The sequence below is a fragment of the Bacillus rossius genome (assembly GCF_032445375.1).
Source record: "Bacillus rossius redtenbacheri isolate Brsri chromosome 9 unlocalized genomic scaffold, Brsri_v3 Brsri_v3_scf9_2, whole genome shotgun sequence".
In the NCBI taxonomy this organism is placed as follows: domain Eukaryota; kingdom Metazoa; phylum Arthropoda; class Insecta; order Phasmatodea; family Bacillidae; genus Bacillus; species Bacillus rossius.
The window spans coordinates 18,925,966-18,949,989 of NW_026962013.1; the positions used below are offsets into that span (position 1 = coordinate 18,925,966).

At 35.5% G+C, this 24,024-nt stretch overlaps 1 protein-coding gene across 4 annotated transcripts in view; it reads left to right on the forward strand.

Moving 5' to 3' along the window:
- LOC134543121 (uncharacterized) overlaps positions 1-24,024 on the forward strand; it is a 175,779-nt gene that overhangs the window by 131,531 nt on the left and 20,224 nt on the right. For 2 of the 4 annotated variants that reach the window (XM_063387955.1, XM_063387954.1), the window contains 7 exons: positions 2,244-2,375; positions 5,245-5,427; positions 8,577-8,717; positions 11,312-11,500; positions 12,965-13,102; positions 13,477-13,593; positions 23,122-23,222. In XM_063387955.1, coding sequence (XP_063244025.1) covers positions 2,244-2,375; positions 5,245-5,427; positions 8,577-8,717; positions 11,312-11,500; positions 12,965-13,102; positions 13,477-13,593; positions 23,122-23,222 — 1,001 coding nt within the window. The remainder of the gene's footprint in view (positions 1-2,243; positions 2,376-5,244; positions 5,428-8,576; positions 8,718-11,311; positions 11,501-12,964; positions 13,103-13,476; positions 13,594-23,121; positions 23,223-24,024) is intronic. The other 2 variants (XM_063387957.1, XM_063387956.1) reach the window with 1 other exon arrangement.

Below are 24,024 nucleotides of genomic sequence, written 5' to 3' on the forward strand. Positions count from 1 at the left end.
GCGTCAGTGTTTCCATACAATGTAGACCAGCAAAAACCCTAAATTTCAAAAAGTTACCAAACAATAATATTAAAAATTTTAGTACATAATCTGAAATTAGATGAAATGTGTTTTTTTCCTCTACTAGATTTGTAATATTATATTGTCCTGATGTTAGCTTTTATCTACGATACATGTTTACAGTCAATTTCTAAAGTTTCTCAGCACTCTGAAAGTAGTTTCTGTTTTTCTTTTTTTTATATACACTATTTCATTGGTGTTTCACTAATTCTGTGGTTCATTAATGGTTCCTGAACCTATAAAGAAATGTCACAAGGGAAGAGATCTCAAATGACCGGAATGATACAATATTTAAATACCAATTGAAAAATTATTTTATTCTCTTTAATTATACAATGTATTGTAAAGTTTTTAATAGCATTGTTCATGCCTTTTTTTAATATTTTAACTCTGTAAGATTTATTTACAACATAGCATTTAACTTTATGCATCTGCAACAGTGCTCACTGGCTTTAAAGTTTTTAAATATCTGTGTTTTTTATTAGAGCCATGATTGATTCCTAATTCATAATTTAGCATATAGTAAGACATTGGACAAAATGTTATGTATGTATATACAATATTCTAGAGAAGGAGGTACAATATAAAAACTGCTAATATTGACAATAATAATGTATATTTTGAACTGTTTTATTGATCAAATTATTATGTGAATAAAAAATAATATTTAATAGGGTATGTTGGTATGGGTTTATAGACCTTATTTCACATTAATATTCTATGTATAGAAGTGATTAGTACATAAATTACAAAACTGTATGTTTAACTAGTTCAGTTTTATTTTACTCTGAGCTTACAGTTCACATTTGCTAATATCTCTTAAAATAATACTTAGTGTCTTATTTTAATTTTTTTGGCAGATTATTCAATATATTTAAATAAGGAGGTAATACATTCTAATTATTCTAAATGATCAAATTTCAAAATAAAATATCATTATACAACATAACGATAATTGTTCTGTAATGCACGTGTAGATTTATTAAAAATTTGCTACCTTGAGACTCTGAGATATGCCAGAAAAACAGCAGGAAATCATGAGGCAACATTATTATCATGGTTGTCACGACAGTGCATGCTGTAAGAATGTTTACATTCAAGTGAAGGATGAAATAAACTTATTTGATTGTTTGTGCAGCATGAAGCTGTACTCAAAGTGTAATGCACAAGTAGGAATGTTTGTTTGCTGCTATGTTAGCTCTATCTCGACCATCTGCATCACTACTAGGCATGATATCTGTCTCATCATAATGCTAGCGGTAAGTCTCTCTCTCACTCGTCAACATTAATTACTTATTCCTATGTTAAATGTCGTACAATTTTCTTTCTTTACAATTAAATCCTGTTTAAGATGGGACTGATAAGTAAAAAATTACATTTTATCTGGTTTTTGTATTCAATGTATTACCATGAAACTATCATGCATTCAAATTCATTTATGTTACACCTATATTTTAATTAAATGTATTAAATGATCAATTAAGTTTATCACAAATGTTTATTTTGGGAAAATTATTTAATTAACTTTATTTGGAATCGCAACTAATAATGTGAAAAAATTAATTTTACTTATCAGTTCTGTAAGTTATATTGAGTCTAGCACCTAGTGGAATGTTATTGGATGATATGATAGTTGTGCATTATGAACTTGTAAAGTGTCTATAACATACTAATGTTCTCACTTCTCTGTTCTTGCTCATTACATGTGGCCATTCCAGGACTGCAAGTAACTGTCAGGTAAAAAATGTAGTACATATTTGGTTTAAAAATATGATTTACATAAAATATTTTACAATCATTTAAAAAATTATAACTCAGTTCTGAAACAGCAACAGTAGCCGTTAATTTAGTGGGAAAACCAAGAAATTATTTACAGTAACTTAAACTCTGAATCTTTCTGTATGCGGTGCACAGTAATTTAATGGGACCTAAATGTGATTTAAAGCACATAGTGCAAGTTTAAGTGAAAAAAATCATTGAAAATTAACATGATAATTATATTTATTGTTTTGATACAAACATTTATACAGCTTGTCATTATGGTACAACAAGAAATTATAACTTCAGTAAAACCCAAGATTATGAAATATTAAAATAATTTATATGAATTGTGTTTTTTTATTCTGATTATTAATGCAAAACCTTGCATGTTCATGAGAATAACTTTAAACACTATTTGGCAGGAAATATTAATGATGAGGAGGGTGTACTTGAGTGGATGGTGAAACAAAAGAATGATGTGAGTATCGAAGAAATTGATCGTGATACACTCTTCAAGTACATTGACACAAAGGAATTTCTTGCAGTCATGTTTTGTAAGTATTAGTTTTCTTTGTAATAAGTAGAAAAGTATGTTTATTAAGTTTGTACTTACGTTAACTTCTGATTATCCACATTAATTCTAAGGCGTGATTAATATTATGCAGACAATTCAAAATTGTAAAATAATATTCTATACAAGCCAATTTATAAACTTATAAAATTTATGTTTATTGTTTTTTAATTCCCTTTTGTCAAATTTTATTAGATTTATATTATGTCCTATAGATTCCACTGTTCATTATAGACAGAGTTTGTTGTGGCCGGGGGTTGTTCGGACGGCTTTAAGGTAATATGTTAGTGGGCGCCACCACGTGGTGAGGCACGTGGACCCGGTGAGACTCCTAACTCGGGGCGTGACGTCGCCCATGTGAGGTGTGATTTTAATTCCCCCCTGAAAACACCTAGCACTAATTCCTGCCCGCTCTCAGCGTCGGGCACGCTATTCTCTACGCAGTGGGCTCTTAGGCATCCCACACGCCGTCACACTCCACGTGGTCACACATAGTTAAAAGAATGAAATAATACGGTTAAATTTACACACCTGATTTATTCGGCTAACTCAACTCACACACGTACACGATTAAAACTGCATAAAACGCCCGCGGCACAAATCGGTGTAGGTGTAATGACCCGCCACGTGGTCACATCTCGAATTACGTATTACATGGAAAAAAGACTGATACTGGTCGTAAGATAATTAATTAAACAGTCCCCCGACCAAGAGTAGCTCCGAGGACTAAGAAAACAATTTGGAAAGAATTAAAGTTAAACAGAATTACTTAGCGGTGAAAACAAGCGGTGAGGTCCCCGGAGTGCTGAAGCATCTGCTCTCGGTCGTTGATGGCGGAAGACTGGGCTGAGCTCATGGCTCGGCTAGACTAACATGGCGTCCTCCTGCCGAAACAATTGCCGTTAAAGATATTTGTGAATTCGTGCCACGGGAAACTAAAGTAACATGAAAAGGATGATTTAAAAATTACGTTACATTTTCTGAATAATGAAAAAGAATACTACAAATTACAATTATTAAGAATTACATTTAATTATTGTCTGGCTTCGGCTCCCGTCGGGAATGTCCGGAAACGCTATTATATTACAATACACTATTTTAAAATAAAAGTATATAAAAAGCCTCCCGGCCGATCTGCCGTCACGTTGCACTTGGGAAACATTAAAACAAATTACACAATTAAATTTAATTATGTTTTAGGGTTGCGGCGCACTGGCTCTACAGCGCCCTCTCACACACGCACGCACACGTACGCACGGGTAGGCGGGAGGTTTGAATGGAGGGTGGGTGGTGTTTGGGCTGTGGCATATCGGACTTAAAAGGGGCCGCAGGCCCGGACGATGTCAAGTTAAAGATTATGATATGCACCCAATATTAAAACATACATACTATTCACGATAAAATAATCCCTTTCAGTTTGACGTACAAATACAAATTGCTTTCAAAGTTCATTTTCATTTTCGAACATTCTGGAAACTTGTACAAAATTTTTCTGGTAAATTTATGTAGAAGGTACCTTACATGTTTCTCTAATATTTCATAAGGATTTTCTCATATTCTATGCAGCCAAGATGTTTTCTATTCAATGCACTCGGCATGCTCATAGTGACCCCGCACAGATAGGTAGGTTCTGTGCTGCCACTACTGAAAATGCATCCTATAAATTTATTTAATGATCGTGCTAAGGGTACAGTTATCAAAAAAAAAGTTTCAGTCACAATATTGTGGTAAAATTTAGACAATTTGTGTTTCAGTAGGAAATTCTTTTTCTCAAATCATACTACACATTTTGCTCATTAGTTTGTGTGTCAAAAGTGTGTCATCGTATTGTCATAAATAACGGCAATTATCTGCCATAATGGGTTTTTGTGGAAGTATATTGTTACCATCCTTACTCTTTCCACCCACTCATGTCCATTTCATTGGTGACCTGTTGTGTGTTACTCAGTGCCGTGTAGACGGTATTGCAGGTCTGCCTATGCACATATGTTTGCAGTGCAGCACAAGTTGAATTCATAAAACAAAATCTTTGGTTATTTTCTTTAAGTGCCCTGGTTACCTCACAAAATGAATAATTCACACGTCGATGATCAGTATTTTTCTGTATTTAAAAAAATGGTTTATATCAGTAATTTTTCTGTATTTAAAAATAAAATGGTTTCTGTGTTTTTATTTCCGTTCATGTCGGGTGAAAAAATTACATTAAATTTTACATGCCACTTAAGTAAACTGTGTTGATGTGAAATTGGTTGAAATGTATGCTTCTGAAAAGGTTACCATAGTTTCCGGCATGTAATACGACAATTCAAAGAAGACGAGGTCAGCTTTTCAGTAATGAAGACTAGAATAAATTTTCACCTTCATATAAACCGTGAGTCACTGGAACTTGTTGACCAGTAGTTTTTTTTTTTTTTTTTTCCTTGTAGCGTAGGAAAAGAGACCATATCATGAAGTAGTGTGTGACAGATACATGACATAAACTCATGGAGGTTTTTAAGTGTGGATACAAGGATAAAAAAAAGCTTAAGATAGTAAAAACATTCTAAAATTAGTGCTTTATCCTTCTCTTTGTGCAACAGCAGCATATGTACTGCTGAGCATGCATACTCCATGCCACAGTGATTTTAGTACTGACAAACTAGATAACCATTCATTCAAGATGAGTCACAACTTAGTGCTTCAAACTTTTATAAAATTATTGTATTACATGCCGATGAAAATCTTTGTTTCAAGAAGTGCATGTGAGCTTAGAATAATGGTTTACAAATACTATGGTTTAAATTTAGGCTGATAGTTGTTAGAATTGAGGGTCTCATAACTGTATTCTACCATAAGCATCACATTTTGCACAGATAGTGAAGACAGCTCTGATTCTCCGCGGATACTTCGACATCTGGAACTTATTGATGACGAGGCAGCTGAGTATGGAATCAAGATAGTGAAAATGAAGGATCGTTTAATGGCCAAGAAGTATGGCTTTCGAAACCCACCGGGGCTCACGTACTTCCGAAAAGGAAAGTTCATTAATTATGATGGTTAGTGTCTGTATTGCATACTGGGTGTACAGTTTCTTTTGTCAAAATGAGAATTTTAATGTGTGTATTACATTTATTAATCTTTGGGTGTAAAAATAGTGGATGCCACCATAATTATTATTATGATTTGATTATGCATTATCATGACAATTAAATATAAACTTATAATACCTATAGAAATGGTGGTGTTCAATATATTTATGTAATAAGGAATTATTGTTACTTTTTTTACAAAATTATATCATAAAGAAAGTGTAAACTACGCACTATTACTATACAATGTATTTTAATGTTTTTATGAAGAAATTTCTGCAGGTACATACTTCCAGGTAATGGTATTTTATTCATAATTATATTCCTTCTTTTATTAAAAGGATGGATCATTAAAATTAAGTTTTAAACTACATCTATCACAAATGGTTTTTAGTTAAACATGTTTTCTACAAAAATGTAATTGATGTTTGTAGATGGTGCATTTGTGTTGTCCTTAGCATAGAATAATTTAATTTTATCAAGCTTATTGTGCATGGTATTTACTGTCATAGCATGATGTAAAGTAGACAGTATTTATGTATTTTATATTTGTTTAGATCTTACGTAAGTGTCGTTAAATCGTTACAAACCCAAACTCATTATCCTAATAATTATAATGTAGTAATATTAATATTTTACATAATTATTTAGATATATTACTAATATCTCCTTGTATGTACAACAAATCAATAATGCAAATAATGATTTCTGAATCCTCTTCATTAAGATTTCGAAATGGTTTGGAACTAAAATATGTAGGAACCAAATAGAACCATATGAATCAGTTGCAGATAGTGAAATTAAAATTTCATGTGTATATAATAGTAGGATTATTGCAGTACATTTGTGATTGTCATGTTAATTATTTTAGCATTATAATAATTTATGTATCATAATTAAAATACTAATTGTGGTGCCTAAAAAATTTAATTGATAGTCTTGATCAAGAACAAGAATAACTCTTCAGTTTTCTATTGTAAGCATAATAAATAAGTTTTCAATATTCTTCATCTATAGTAAGAAATGACATTAACTTAAGGTAGAGATCCCACTGAAATTGTGACATACAGAAGCTTCCTTGTCAATTTAATGTAAAGATCATAGTAAAAATTAATAACTTGTGTTAGTGAAATGCATGTTATTTACAAAATGTTTCCAAATATAACTCAAGTATAACTCAAACTGTCAGCACAAATATGTAAAGCAAGTACTATGAAGCTCAATACCTGTATCTTTAGTGTGGTGAACATGAAAAAAAAGGTATCTTTATCTAGTAGTACGAGTAGTTATGATAACTACTTTGGGAAAAACAAGTAAGACTTAAATTCCTGTCACTTAAACACAAATATCTCTCTCATGGCAGTGCTATATATTTTTAACTGTTTCATTACATAAACCAATGGCCAAACAAATGTGCATGCAAATCATTTCCCCTAGGAGCGCTGAGCTCAGTGGTTTACACCATTTTGCCCGAGTGATTGGTTTTGAGCTTTATAGTAATTGGCAGGGGCGAAAATCTGTAGGATTCGTAAGGGGGCCCACAAAAATATTCCGGGGAGGGGGGGGGGGTGCGAGTCGAGAGTTTTGCTTGTGGTTTTAACTAACATAAGACATCTCTGGATACGGTGCTTGTTTGTTGTATACTACCCATATTTTGGACGACATACATGCAATATGCAGAAAACTTTAAAATACACAGAAATTTTTCCGTAAAACATGGATTTGACATCAAACCCGTTTCACAGTCATGTTTTTGCAAGTGCCCCATCGGTGAGGGACTTCATAATTCCAGGGGGTCCAGGCCCCCACCCCTCACCCCCCGGATATACGCCCATGGTGTTTGGTACAAGTGAATCTCACTGCACTGAAATGTCCTTAGTCCGGTACGTTAGGGACACTGCCGTACCGGATTAACGATTTTTCCAGACTTTCCAATGTCAACATAGTTTCAAAGGAAATACCAAAGAAAAATGAATATACAGTACAATGGTATCTAAAACAAGTTGTTATAAGCTGCTCTACAGACACAAAAAAAATAGAGAAAAGCATTGGTCTTCTTCAAGACACCTCTATGTCAGGAAACACTGTAATAAAATGAAAACAGACAGCAGCTATAAAATTTTAAGCGAATTAAAACGCAGGCTGTGTAGCGACTCAACCTAGGTCAAGGTCAACAGCTGGAAACCACCCACAAAATCTGAATGTGATCGTTTTGATTGGTGCCGGTCTTAAGGCCTTTCTCTGTACTATGCATGTGTTTGGAGCGATGATGACTGACACGACACTTTGACTTGAAACATGACAGTTTTATGCACATTATTATTAATTTAAACCCATCTGCATATCAATAACATTTATAAACCGTGGCACATTTTTTTTTTTAATTTGGCCTTCTTTGTATGCATCTGTGAGTTTTTAAATGCACAGTTTTAAGCAGATATGTTTTGCATGCATTCTTTAGGCATCAGTTCTGAATTTATCTAACCAACTGATGTGAACAGTTTTAAGTATTGGCACATTTCTGGGGCATATTCGACTATGCGTACACAAGACAGCAGAACATCAATTTATCAATTTGCATACAGCTGTCAGGTACCTACTTCATATGATAACTGACAACCTCCCAGCAGTGAATCTGTGTAAGTTCAGTTAGTGAAAGTGACCACAGAACCTAAAACAATCAATTATAAAATGTACCTACATTAGGAAAAATTAACATTTAAAATATGTGTCTGTGCTGATTTAAGCAAATTATCTGACTAACATTTCAAATTTATTTGTACTAAATGTAATTTACCTCAAGCATAAAGTTTAACTACAATGTGTGAACTTGTTTATATTCTAAGAACTCTTTCTTCATACAAAAAATATTAATTTAATATACTTAAAACAATATTCACTTCCTAATAAGCTGGAAAATACTACTAGTTAGTTAAAATTCTGCATTCATGTCAAAATTTCAAGGTGGTTGTGGAGCAGAATTATATTATATTATATTATATTGTATTGAATTAAAAATGAATTTTCAATTGTGAAAACATTATTATAATAAAATTTAAGCAGGTGTATTACAAGTTGAGTACACATTTTTTCATTAGTATGTGCACTGTTTCCAGGAGACATCGATGATGACGAAGAGATCCTCGATTGGCTAACAAACCCCGAAAACATGGAGCTGACGGATCACATTGAGAAAGTGAACAGGAAAATGTTCCTGAAACTACGTCAGACAACTGATTACGTGGCTGTTTTCTTCTGTAAGCACCCGTGTGTTACTGCGGACGCACGTCGACTGGTTCGAAAGTAAACCCAGCACGATCCTGGTCGTAACTGTAGGTTAGAGCGTCTTGTTAGTGAGCCAGAGGTCCCAGGTTTGATTTCCGGCCAGACCTGAGAGTTTTCACCAGTAGAATATTTCTTTCCCCAAGTCCAGAACTGGGCATTGCATGGGCTTCTGCGAATCCTGTTTTTTTTTTATTATTCAAATAAAATTTTAAATCAAATATCAAATTATTCACGAATATCAATTTTTTTTTTTTTTCAATTAAAATTTTAACACATGTGAAACATTTTTTTGTCACTCTTCAAAAGAGACAAAAAAAATGATTCAAAATTAAGTAAAATGAAAATGAGAGAAGTGCATATGAAAACATAATAGAGATGTGTAAAATGAACGGAAAAAATCCATGAGAATACATAGTTTAAAGCAGTATAATTTTAAGTTAGAGAATTTTGTTGATCCAATTGATCATATGCATAAAAAAAGTATTATTAATAATTTTTAATCATAATTACAGATTAAATGTTACATATAAGAACAATGTAAAAAGTTGCAGAATACAAATATAAATTTTTCAGTAACTCATATTAGCTTCATACATGTTCCTTTTTTCTAATTAATTTTTTTTTTTGTGAATGAGTTCCACTTGGCATGTATATTGGTAATGAATAGTTTTAAAAATATTATTTGATTTTAAATATTGAATCAAATGACCAATTAATTATTTATGAATATCAAACATTTTTTTGATACTTGCAGACCCGTAACTGTTGCTTTGACTCTTCTCCTACAAACTTCAAAAGGCAATGTTAAACCACTGCAGTATCATCTCGCCAAGTATGCCCCAGCCATGCCATGGTCACCTTCCTGTGGCAATTGCTGAAAATCACAACCAGCCTTGAGGCCTATCAACCCACCATCAGTGAAGTGCTATTTTCGCGTACATTTTAAATAATGATTTTCAAACTTTGGTGATTAACTAAAATCAGTCATAATTCAAAACTTTCACAGTGTGATATGATAGGTTTTTCATGCATGAAGTTTTTGTAGGTTTTCAAAGCTGGATTTTTTTTTTTTTTTTTAAAACTTGTAACTAGAGAAATGTGTTTCAAAAAATTTCAAGTATCGGCCCCAATCTTGCCTTGGGGGTAGTTTTCTTTATCCTGCATTAATTGTTTCATTTTCCTTTAACTATCACATCCTACATTTTCGTTAACGTGTTACACTTTTCCTACAGTTCTGATTGAGGGCATATCCAGCTCGAAATGGAGAGGGAGGGGGCATTTTTTTTGGAATTCAACCTCTTTCATGGGGGAGAAGGATCTTAAGACTAACATAGTGTGTCTATTTCATAATTTATTTCTTCCAAAGGTTTTAAAAACCAACCACCAGAAATTTTATGTTTTATATTTACAGGATGTTTGTGAACAAGGGGGCATAAATTTAATGGGTGGCAGGGAATGCCAAAACAAGCAATGTTTGTTAATGAACATATGTCCGGAAAGCAAGCCCACAGGCGTGTACAGTAGCGCACAAATTTGAATTTCTGGCGCAATAGGTGCTACTCCGGTGGCTAAGAGACACTCAATCCCAGCACCGTACTCACTAAACCATCAACACTACGCTTATCGCCCAAAGCTGAACATGTAAATGTAACACAACCAATTATTCGCTGGGCTGTTCAACAAACTGCTGGTTGCTATTGCTTTTGACTAACTCTAAACATCTGTGCCACGCTCGTCACGCGCCTACTGTGGAGCACAGGAAGATGATGCATCACGGCACTGTTATCGCACGTCCTCTAAGCCACTGGAATGGTGCCTAGTTGGGCGTGAAATTCAAATATGCGCGCTACTATTCGCAGCTGTAACTTTGCAGGATTGCTTTCCTGGACATTGTATGTTCAGTAACAAAAATGATTTGTTTTAGCATTCCCTGCTACTTGTGCTCCGTTGTGTGCAAACATTCTGTACGTACAGGGGGAATCTGAATTTGACCAAAAAAAACTTCTGTTGCAGTGTTCGTCACAAAAAAAAAAAGTTGAAAACTTTCATACAACTTATGGTCTCACCTCTAAAGTGCTTCCCAAAGCTGGTACAGTATACGTATTTGAAGTTGGGGTTTCACAACTTTTTATTGTAAATAATAAAGTATTTAAGATAGAACACTGAGCATGTGGATTATTTTTAATAGAATGAAGTTCAACAACCACCGCAAATTTAGTCTCTGTAGCAAAATTATTTTTAATTGAAATTATAGTAGGTAGTAATTCACTACCACCTATTTCAGTGAAATAATTATGCTTTGCGGTTGTAGAACTTTAATTAAACATTATGCAGCACTCACTCAGTGCTTCAAGGACTTCAAAGATGTTTACCAGCCTTTAGACTATAAGTTGCAAAGGTTTTTTTTCAAATTATTTTGTCGTGATGAACCTGCAGCGGAAGGTTGTGGGTCAAATTCGGACTCATCCTGTACTTGGGAAGGGGGGCAGCCGGATACGTTACTTGTTCCGACCACTTGACGTTCCCGTGGCGCGCGGCGGCGGTGAGAGACGTGTCGGTCCCGCAGACAGCAACGACTGCAAGCAGTGCAGCCGCGTGCTGGCCGAGCTGGAGCACATAGACGACGAGGCCGACGCCGCGGGCATCAAGTTCGTCAAGATCTCCGACAAGCAGATGGCGAAGGAGCACGGGGTCTTCGCCCTGCCGGCAGTCCTCTTCTTCAAGATGAGCAGCAAGGAGCCCGTCATCTACGCTGGTGAGCGCTGGTGGGAGTACCATCACACGCCATGCTGAATTTTACCATTTTAGTGTCATAACTAGTACCTATGTATTATTCAAGGGCTTTTTCTGAAAGGTCAATTTGATTACTCTCTTTTATTTGTTGTTCTGTCACTAGTATTTTCAAAAGATATCTTCTAAGTGATGGGTGCACAAGTTGAAATTTCAGAAATAACCCTTAAATAATAATTATAACAAAAAAAATTGTAAAAATCAAAATGGCATGTGAGACAAAGTTTTAAAGGAAAATCCTACTTAAAAAAATTATTTGTATAGTAAGTAAAAACATTTTTGTACTTGACCTATAAATTATTAAAAAGTTACCCTCTTAATAAAGTCTTAATTTCTAAGTATCTTAAGAATCTTCTTAACAGGCTTTAACTGAATTTATTCATTGGGGAATGGTACATTCATGCCAACCTCTCGAAGCTAAAATTAACCACATATTGAATATTGTATATTTTCTACAGACTTAACAAAATATGTTGTAGTCAAATAATATACCTATTCTACATATCACTGCTTGAAATGAGGCTGCTGTAATTTAGAGTGAAAATATTATTTTGAATTCATTCTCAAGGAAACTTATTATTTTGAATTGAGTCTCAACTTCTTCATCCGCTAAAAAAAAAAGAATATTTCCAATTTACTTTTCTTGCATTATAACGTAACAAAATGTATAGTTTTAAATTCATAGCTTACAACTACAATAATTTTGAGCAGTTTAAAATATTTTCTAAATTTTTAAGGGACATTCCGTCCATATTTTCATCTTTTCTCCCTCCCTCTTTTCCCTTCATTTTTTCCACAGGTAAATGACAGCTAATGTATGTTGGCATTTGTAAATACAGTACCAACCTTTAAGAATTTTCCTCTCATAAAGTTTTCTTGTTAAGTAAGTTTAAATAGTTTTGCAATTGATCTACTAACATACAGTTCAGTTTGACCCTTTTAAATGTGCCTACCTAGTTAGGGGTGTATCTGTGTTAGTGAGGCAGGATGATAAGTGTGATGCTCATTGGTGCTTCTAGCACAGTATTGCCTATAATAAATATTAAAATTATATGACTCGAGATAAAAGTAATTCTCAAAACAATTACACGCAATAAACAAGTGCCAATGCACTGGTCACAAAAGTAATATGGATGTCTATTCAGAGGATCACTGGCAAAACTGCAAAACAAATTTCAGTTTTGGACTTAGCATTACACTTCTGTTGCATGGTTTGAATGAAGTACTTGCTGTCAAATCAATACTTTTTTGGGTAAATATCTTAAACTATAATTTATCTGTCTCATAATTTAACAAAATGATTGAAAATTTGTAATCATGTCAATCTTTTTAATAAAATTGAGACTAACTTATGAATCTGTGAAAAAGCAAAATTGACTCAATCGAGATATAAATAATGATGTTTTAAAAACTTTGTGTTGCACTGCAGGTGATTTGTATAATGAAGAACAAATCTTGAGCTGGCTGATGACTCAGAAAGATCCATCTGGAGAAGTGATTGAGGCACTGGAAGGAGATGAACTGCGTGACCTGATAAAGGAATCAAGTTCTTTGGCTGTCTACTTTTGTAAGTGCAGTAATGATTAAGTTTTCTCCTGTCAGAATTTTTTTGAGTACTCAGCCATTAACCATCTACTGGATTGTAGTAAAATTAGTCCTTACTTTATGTCGCACATATATACTTTAGATACAGTAGCCTAATATATTTATATAGTAGTATCTATAATCTTATATATATTTTATAATTTTATTTTATGCACCGTTGTAAAACACTGAGTTTAAAATTAATTAGTTAACATTGTTTCTTCTTCAGCTGTAAGTATTATCTTTATGTAATTTGTAATTATTTGTGGAAATAGAATTCTAACTTCTGGAACAAAATCTTACATCCGCAGTAAATGGGCTCTGGTAACATAGTTCATTCATTGCAACTTGCTTTAGGGAACAAGACTCTGTGTGAACAGTGCAATAAGAAGCACTACCGCAAACTGCGTCAAAAGAAAGAAGGAGAACTCCACTGCGAGGGCACAGACGACTGCGAAGGAGCCTCAGACGAGGGTACCAACTTCCGCACGCCCTATTGTAGCATTTCCTTTTGTTCTTTCAGTATTTCGTGAATAACAGATGTGGTTTAGAAACAGTTTAGCACAAACTTTATAAACTATACAAGATGTACAGCTGAAATTTAATAATTATTTCATATAAAGAATTTTTAATGGTTAACTAAAAGTCTACAAAATGCAATGAGTTGCTTCAAAATTTCAGTTTCACTAAGCAAATTTCTGCTCTTAATAATTAAACCATACTAATACTAAAATTAAATATATTTATAGTTCCCTGCTTACCATCAATTCATAATAAGTCCAGCACTTACAAACACTAATACAGTAAACTCCCGGTATACCGCGCCCCGATAGATCGCGGAATCGGGTATATCGCGGGTCAAACCATGTCCCCCAATCATAAATGAATAATAATAACAACAACAGTAGAACCTCGTTAATTCGTGATGGTCGGGACCGAGATAATCAAGGATTACCGAATTTCACGGACTAGCGATTAAAAGCCCGGAAGGTCTTGTCAAGCTTCTCAGACACCGGCGTGCAGCTGGGTTAAGGCCAAGGTCATGTGACGTAACATCTACCGAGGCTTACTGCGCCTTGGCAGCAGATGGATAAAAAATAGTAAACTCTCCATTATTCGTGTTAATTGGGACCCGCCGATGCCCGGATAATTAAAATCCTGTAAAAAAAAAAGTAATAAACACGGATAATCCGTTCACGGTAAGGGCCGTCTTCGAATTAGTCTCGGCTTAAAAAAATACGGCACTGCCTAGCCATTAGTTCACGGTCATTTACAACAGCCGAAGAGAAGATCGTGCTGAACTTGCACACATAAATTTTGGGTAGCCCCCCCCCCCCCCCTTCCCCCCTCATCAAAACTTCGTCCAGCCGAATGCCAGCCAGACACGTCACTCACCAGGCGCCTGCCGTGCGTTGGCGGGTGGAAACAAACAAAGGGAGACGGGAAGCAGAAGTCAGGACATCCCCCTCAAGTTTAAAGAGTGACAAATGTGACAGCTGAAAGGGGGACGACACAAAGGGTCGGTACAAACAGCGTAGCAGAGTTTGGCGGCCCATGCGAAGGCTTGCAGTGTTTGCCGGCCGCCGGCCCGCGTGACGTTAATTTTAGGCGCTGACAATATTTACTTCTCTTTTTTTTTTTTTCTGCACTTTTAAATCGTCCCGGATTATTCGATTCCCGAATTAGCGCGTCACGGATTAACGAGGTTCTACTGTAATAATAATGCAATAAATGGTTGACAGCCGATTAGGATAATTTTGCGTTGTCACTAACAAACTAAGCAACGGGCAGAAAAAAGCCTAGGCGTAGAAAATGTCCGCAGTGAAATTCTTAACAAGATATCTCCGTAAATTATTCCTCTATCTTGTAGTGTTTTCAAATTATGGTCCAATCCAGCCCAGTGTTATTTTCTGAAACACTAGTTCTTAACATTTTTTTTAACCCACAAATAAAGCATCGGACAGGGGACCCGATTAAGCCCACCGTCCAGCGACATTATCCAGCGTGACTCGGCTGGGGATTGATTTTGGATAGGTTTGGTTGACGGCAAGCGCTGGGAGGGGAGAGGCGAGCCGAGAATATGCGACCAAGACACCCGGGTAGACGGGAGGAGTGGAATATAAGCGCCAGAGATGAGAGGGGCGATTAAGCCGAAAGGGGGGAAGACTGGTGACCTTGAGTAGTTCACTCATTTCCGTCGGCACACTTCTCGTGGTCACGTGTGTTGACAAGCGGAGACATATAAATGTTTTGTTATAACTTGAACCTACAGACGTAATTTTATTCGTTGTATTATACACGTTCATCTTTTTACTTTGGTATAATGTTTTAACATTAAATAGTAAAGTAAATCAGCTAGCGTATTTTTAATCTTTGCCGAGGAATTCCCAGTGGACCAATACTTACGTGAACCATACTGTACCACTTTTGCCGTGAGGTAGTAAACAAGCCCCGGATATGTTTATGTGTAGCGGACTCCCGACCTTTAACCAGAGGCTAGGGAATATAACACTTGCCGATCCGAGCCACACACACTCAGCAACTCGACACAGCGTTTGATGGAATAAGTAAAGACAACGTTTAACAGACTTTTTAATACGGCGCCACTTATTGCGCTAAAATTATTTTGGCGCAATTTTTGTATCCCACATGTGACCATTTATAATTTAATGTAAGCATGGATAACAAAGATTAGCCACTTTACACGATAGACGATTCTTTATTTTATATTGTACGAATGCTAGAATCGTTTTTCACGTATCTGCTGCATACTTCTGCAAAAGACACGCTATCTGTAAGTACGTAAATCTAGAATTTTTATTTTGTCAATCAAACTCGGTACTTTGCGATTCATTTTCGGTTTGAAGTATTACTATGGCCTTTCTATTTAGAAGACTTTGACCACAGAATCGTGTGTAACCGCACACACTGCCCTTACTTTGTTACGGACACTCAGACGAAGCAGATACTGTGGCTGACACCACGAGACTGGCAGCAGCTTGTGTGCCGCACGTGTGTATGGCGGCGTGTGGCGCGCTCGTAGGCCGTGCGACAAACTGTGCGCGGCATGCGGGAAAAAAAAATCAACATTTAATATTTATCTTTAAAATTTATTATTTTTATTTTTTCACCCGCGTTTAGTGAAAACTGCGGATGCAAAGTCCGCACAAAGGCGGGCCGTCTATACTGTGCGTGCTTGCCGACCTATTAGAACACAGGCGGTGTTTTATGACTTTTGACCTTGGTCACATCGAAACATCGCGGTTATGCAACAACGCGGGTAAAAGTTATGTCCCCCGACAACCGCGTTAAATAGGGAGTGTACTGTATAACCAATTTTATGGAATAATGTTTCTTGGGTGAATTCTTAGAAAAATACATCCAGAATTTTTATTACATCTTATACCTATCTCATTTCCTAAGGAAGTAGTTCCATGTGAAAGTGTACCTTAGAAAATCATAAAATTACTTATAGTGGGAAGTAAACGTAACTTTAATTTTTATCTGTTAGTATTTCATTTAACTGTTTTGAGAATCATAAGTTCACGCGACTACTGTCAGGATGTATCGATTAAAATCAGAAAATCAGGTGTCAATACCCTTATTTGTCCAATAATTTCAACACTGCACCACCAAAAAAAAAAGAATTACGTGCTACATACTCTTATAACCAATATTACTGATATTTTCTGAAATTAAAACACCTATTATCTCAATTGAACATATTTTATTACTAAAAAAATTATAATTTAATAACTTTTTAATTATTGCTTTAACTAATGTCTTTGCATTTAATGCTGTACTGCTGTAAACGGTTTTAAAATATTTTTGTTAAGTTACTGTTAAACAATGTTACATATTTCAGTTTTGTTATTGAAATGTACATCTTGTATAGTTTTTTTATGTGGAAATCATAAAAATTTCCATTTCAACTACCTTTACCCACCGAAACCTAGCATGGGTAAAACAGTAAAATGTGACTTATGAGTTGCTATTGTAGTGCACCTTGTGAAGAACCTAGCATGGGAACACGAATGAAGTGATCGTATTCAGTTTAGTTCTTCCTGTACGATGTGAATAATGAAGTTGTATTGATGCTCGTTGCATGATTTCATTATAATAAGAAAATGTGCCTGTTATTCGTCTTCACAGCTCATCCAACACACTTTATGTGAAGCCTTTCAGCAGCATACATGTACAAAGTCCTGTGCTGCTAGACTTGCAATGAAAATATTTTATTATGACAGATTCTTGGACACAAAAATGCATTGATCTAATGAAAAGGAATTCCTAAATTGGAATACAAATATCTTTTATCCAGTTATTTTTTTTTTTTAGTTAGTTGAACACAGAAATTTTTTAATGTGACAAGCAAATAAAAATATGTACATCTACATATGGTATTACTGTAAGTAATTAATACTAGTTATAAATAGCCAAATATGATATTGCTTGATTACTATATACAGTGATATAAATCAACTGATAAATTGGTGTGATATTTCTACCAAGCACTTCAATTTGGTTTTATTTGCTATTTATGATTATTTGGCACCATTGCAGAAACAATTTGCGCAAGCAATTAATTGCCCAGCCTCATGGTCTGTAGAATGATAAAAATGGAATGATGACACACTGTGTAAAGGTAAAAAAAGCCAACATTTGATGTTTAACATCTGGCCCCACATGTGTGAACCATGAACATGATGTGGTCAAGAAGGCTCTTCATTTGAAGTCGCCCACATTCAATGTCGTAGAGTGCTTATGAAGTTGCATTGTAGCTCATTTTTTCCGCCAATGTACTGTGCCTTAACCAATGTAATGCGTTAGCTAGCCTGTTCTCAGTGTCAAGAACACTACTTACAGCTGATCAATGCGTTGGGCTTTTTGAGGCATCCCACACGTCTCAGTCTTTTTCGTCGAACACGTGGCCGATCAATAGCTACTCTATTTTAACTGTTTTTATTTGATGCACCTCTCTTACTGGGAATTAATAAGTTAAATTTTAGTTTCCAAACTGTTGGTGGGCTAGTTCCCAAACTGTTGGTGGGCATGTTACAAATTTAAATAAAATAAAAATATTTAAAACTGAAAAGGTGCAATGGCGTGGGATCAGAATGCATTTAAGTCAGGACACAACGTGACCTGGACTAAGTTTAGCATTCATTGATTATTGCAAAGGTTCACAAACGGAATCAAAAATATTTGTGTAAAACAGTGAACTACCCAAAGTAGGCTTCGAGGAAAGACGGAAATATTTAGAAATACATACTTACGTAAACAGCGGATGCTTACAGATCAGTGCAAAAGAGTTGAAGACCTTGGGGTACAATGAGCGGCCTACCTCGGGCGGCGTTCTCAAGAGACTGGGCTGAACGTAGCGCAACTCGGCCTCAGGAAGGCGTCTGGCTGCTGAACTAAACGACTGTTTGGTCGATTTCAAGACAGTGCCGAGGGCGAAACAAAGTTAAATTAAACAGAGGCCCTTTTAAAATAATAATATTATTCAGTTGTGTAATTATTTCAATTTAAAATGTTATAAATGATATTTCGGAATGGGATGTGTTATAGAACCCCCATGCATTACAAGGCTCCGTCTTTATTGTGCTAACTGCTACAAGAGTAACATATACACTTGGGGTGGTTAATGAACATTGACAGCATTAAAATGTAATAATGGGATTGGGACACTGGCTTTACATAATAAATATGCAACACACCCACACACACACGTTGGTGGGAGATTTGAGCACTGCAGGTGCAGGATGTAACAGTGACTGTTTGGGGGGTTACATTGGGCTCGTAGGAGGGACATAGACCCTGGCTGAGGTCAAAGTGGTAATCAGAAGCCTTTATTTTTCACCATTTGTTCCTTCGTGATGATCTTTACTATATTAAGTTTGGTTTAAGAAGTTATAAACATCTTCAGCCAGTCTCAAGACAGCCATGGTGAAAATTTTAAGACAAAGTTCTTTCTGTGTTTCACTAAAATGGAACACTGTCTTCAAGCCGTGCTTCTGTCCAAGACATCAGTTCACTGGAGACGTCTCTTGAGACCAAGTTCATTGCACTGAAAAATGGTGCATGCTTAAAAATTTAATGGCTATGCCATAACTACATTGTAAAGCATGGTAGCTGTTTTGCTTGTATAGTAGAGTTATTATTATTATTTTTTACTTTGCAAATCAGGTCAAATGTAAATATACATTATACATTAGTGAATTTTTTAAATTTTGAAAAATTGTTATAAATTAATGTGCATAGAAACATTTTTTGTGTTTTTACATGAACAGAAAATAAGAGGAGGAGAGATAACTCTAAAATTCATGCAGAAAAGAAGGGCAGTTGAAATTTTGAACTCTTGCTGACTCAATGAAATCAAGTTGTTGTGATGACAACTGATTATGTTCCTACACAATACCCCCTCCTTCCACTTACAGGTTGCTAACATTTTGATGTCAAGGCGTGTAGCGAGGGAGTGCATCAGCAATATGAAAGGGTACGAAGTGAGAGGGCACACGGACCTAGATCAGGGCATGATGTCGCCTGTGATAGATCATCTGGCCTGCTCATACATAATTTGGCACACTCTAGGCCTTGTTACCATAGGCTCTGTAGCGTCCCACATGCCTCAACATGTTCCTTTCTCTTACACTTGTACACAGGATTTTGCAGTAAAAAGCCCTACAGCATAAAACTTGTTTAAGGTGAGCTCCGATCCACCCACTTGGCTGGACAGTCTACTCTTGATCAGTGACAAACTCTGACGAGATGGAAAAAACAATGATTAGGCTAGACCAGGGGTCGGTGACCTTTTGAGTCGAAAGAGTCAAAAAATACAATTTACAAAATTTCAAAATTTTTAAAGAGCCACAAAAATTTTTCTTGCCAACAATAAATAGGCTAGTACTTGCATAAAGTTTTTTTTATGAAAAAACTAATCTATTGATTCATAAGAAAAAAATATACTTATACATATATAAGTTGTGTTTTTTCACAACAAATTAGACCATATATATGGTATTATTAGATAATCACTTATTATTTAAGTAAGAAGTTAAAACAATTAAATATTTACTTACAACACTAACTTGTACTTCAATAACAAACAATTGAGCAAACAAATTCAATGGGAGCGATGGCTTTGCATTGTTATTCAAGTATAAAATTTAAATTTTACTAAACAATGTAACTTGTACATAAAAAAAAATAGCATACATTTGAACAAACAAATTCAATGGGAGCGTTGGCTTTGCATGGTTTCAGAAAGTTTGGATAAATATGGCTCATAACTTGTTGTTTTAAGTTTCAAACACGACTCTAAATTTTCATTTGTTAGTTGGCTTCTTACTTTACTTTTAATTATATATTAATGCAAGCGAACGCTTGCTCGCACGAATATGTCGATCCAAAGATAGTGAGCATTCCAAATGCCAACTTCTTCACCTTACTGTAGCAATCTGGAAGACTATTCCATGCGTTGAATATAAGGGCCTCATCTCGCGGCATTTCTTTTAAAGCTGTCCACTTTTGTTGTGTTACGTACATACATTTCTGGACCTCCAACTCTTCCAACTTGCTTTTCAACTCTGTAAATTTTCCACTCCACAAAGCTTTACTTTTTAAATCGATCAATCAACTCCAAATGGCTCAATGTGAATTTCGTTACTATTTGTGTTGAGAGGATTTACTATGAATGCTAGAGTGTTATCGATGGTTTTGAATTGCTGAAATCTGTCAGCAAATTCATCTTTAATTTTTTTATAACTGTGATGAAGTAATTCGTGTCAACAGTTGCACTGTTTTTATTGCGATATTGCTTTAGAAATTGAAAATGAAGTAATTTACCGCTCTGAATATCTTCTGCAAAAATGATTCATTTTTCTTACCTTTACTTCGGTTTTTATTTATTATTATATATATGTACATACATACCTTTGAGAAGATAATTCGCTTGTAACTCTTCTACTTGAAACAAAAAACTATACGTCACAGCCAAAGCACTGGTGAAGACGCCAAACTGTCTTGCGTCGAAAGAGAATTCCAACCTACATAGAAACATCCGACGACGGCGTCATTCGAGAGCTTCCGACGGACTGACGACAGTGACGACGCGTGTCACGGGGGAGGGGTGCGGTGGAAAGCGAGTACAAGTGGCTGAGAGATAGAAATGGTGCCTAATCCTCGTTCATCTATTTAGAACGATATTTAAATGTTTTTTTATAAAATAATTAATATTTGCGTATGGAACTAAAGACCCGCAGCTTCACATCCAAAGAGCCGCATGTGGCTCGCGAACCGCAGGTTGCCGACCCCTGGGCTAGGCAGTACTCCTCATGGAGGTAGGTTTCAAGAGTATAAGAACAAGGGTTTATGAATTAATTTTAAGTACACATTTAACGGAGAAGACTGGGAAGATGGCAGGGCCGGAAGGCGCCACATGTTATGCCGCAAGTGATTAAAAAACAATACATGATGAGACTCAGTAAATTAATGCAAGAAAAATGGAATAATTCAAATTCTTCTTGTAAAAAGAAAAAAAAAAATATTTTTTTTTAAATTATGCCTTGGCAACCCTTTAGAAACTTTCATTGGTGACATGATCACTAATTAATTCTCAGATGAGTTCCACTTGGTTATTAAATATCTGCTTGGAATAAAGGATTTTCCTTCACACTTTAAATTAAACAATATCACACTCGAATGAGGATGCGGCACAAATTCACTACACTTGGGGATTGCCAGCATGCTGTTTGAATGGCACTCAAGCACACATACATTCGAGGGTAAGATGTAGAGTTGCATCGGGCACTCGGGGGCAAAGCTTCGATCAATGTCAGGTTCTTGGGAATTGCACATAATACCATGGAAACTGAAGAAACATAGCTAAAAATAGGCAACTATTAAATGAAAACACCACAAAATATTGAGCTTAGAAAATGGGCTTGTAAAAGGGCAACTGTCAATTTTTTAAAACTGCACTGCCCTGAATAGTTCATAAATTTTGTATCACACTCACCATTATTTTCCTTTTTCTCCTCCCTCCTCAACTACACAGTTAACTCTGTCAGTGAACCTGAGAAAGTGATTCACAAGGACCTTGCAGCTTTAAATTTGGTATTATTAAGTAAAAACTGAAAATAAAAAATGTCACTTCCATCTCACAGTATGCACCATAAGGAACTGTGAATCAGCGATCTCGTATTCACCCTGCGGAGACGGAGGTGGGTGTTCGAGAGAAGCTGATTTGCTAGCACACGACAGGCAGGGTCCTGAACCGGAGGGAGGAATTGAGGCCTGACTTCAAAAAAAACTGTCACGAATACGCACTTAGAATGATGTAGCGCTATGCTTGGAGTTGCTGCTCACATGTTGCAAAAAAAGATTCATTTGACGTAGAGCCTGTACTTAGCTAGTAGATACTAGAACTGCAGATTCAGAGGACAAGGCAGTAACACATCCCACGTCACTAATAAAAGACGAATACATTTTTAATTGCCAAACAAGAATAACTAAACAATGTATGCCTTAATATGTGAAATCATTTTTTGGTTGTATATTATGACATAATTTTACTTTTTTTTTCGTGTACATAATTAATTTATCATGAGTCCATGTAATACTACATTGCCTGCTTTGAAATTGTACAAATTCACTCAACCATTCATCTAAACTTCTAACATACTGTGTTTCCTTGAAACGTGTAAATACTGCTCATTCATTTAATGTTTTGTTACAAAAAATAAATTGGTGTCTATTACTAGCCAGACTAAACTACTGTACGTGTTAAAAATTCACAAATAAATCACTAAAATTGTTTACAGTGGGTTTACTTTGTTTTATTATGTTGCCACCTTACACATTTTCAGATCTTTTATGTTGTGATATAAAATTTTTGGTATGTGCTGTAAAGAAACACAAAATCCTAAATTACTACATAACTGCATGCATGTTAAAAACATTATTTAAAAGCAGTTAACTAATCTTTGTTTTGTATTTCAGATAGAGCGGATGAGTGTGACCAGTGTAAGGAAATTTTGGAAGAACTTGAAAATATTGATGATGATTGTGATCGACACAGTATCAAATTTGTTAAAACACAGGTAATGTAATCTTGTTAACATCTTACATACAGTGCATGCTATGTTGAGAAACTATTGAAATTAATACATTTTTTAAAAGAAAGTACATTAGTTAACAGTGGTAGTCACAAGGAAGGGGGGGAGGGTTTATCCCCCCCCCCCCTCCTTTTTAGTCATAAAAAGATTTGCCCAATATATGCGAAGGCAGTATGTTACTGTGTAAGGAGCCACATCGCCTGCTGGCTACTACTGTAGGCCCATATGTCAGTGTGTCAATAGTAAAGTAAGATTATTTTTATTTTTTTCTGTTTTTATAATATCCCCCTTCTCCCCATTCGAAAAAATGCTTGTATTTACCACTGTAATGTTTTTATTTTTGAAATGAATTTCTTACATATTCTAACTTCTAATTGGGTGTTGGTTCTTATTATAGAACATTTTAGCATCAATAAAAAATGTTTTCCTTAATGTTCCCATAATGCCGCCACTCATTGGCTTTGCGTGACAAGCATGCAAAGTTTTCTTGCTAAATGGTTTGAGCTTTTCTCATGGGCGTAGTCAGGATTTGTGGAAAATGGAGGCCGAAGGGAACTATAAGAATTTATTTGGCATATTCTTGTTTCTAGACTTTAGCTAAACTATGACATTGTGCAGGGCTGCCCCTACTTAAGCCCGATGTGTCACCATCTCCCTACTTACCGACAACCTCCCTTGCTCTGTTTACATGTGCCGCAGGTGCTTCTATTTTTGAAAAGTGCACCATCAGCCCGGAAGAGGGGGTGAAGGAACACTTTTAGTTTCAGTGCGATATTCCCATAAGTAG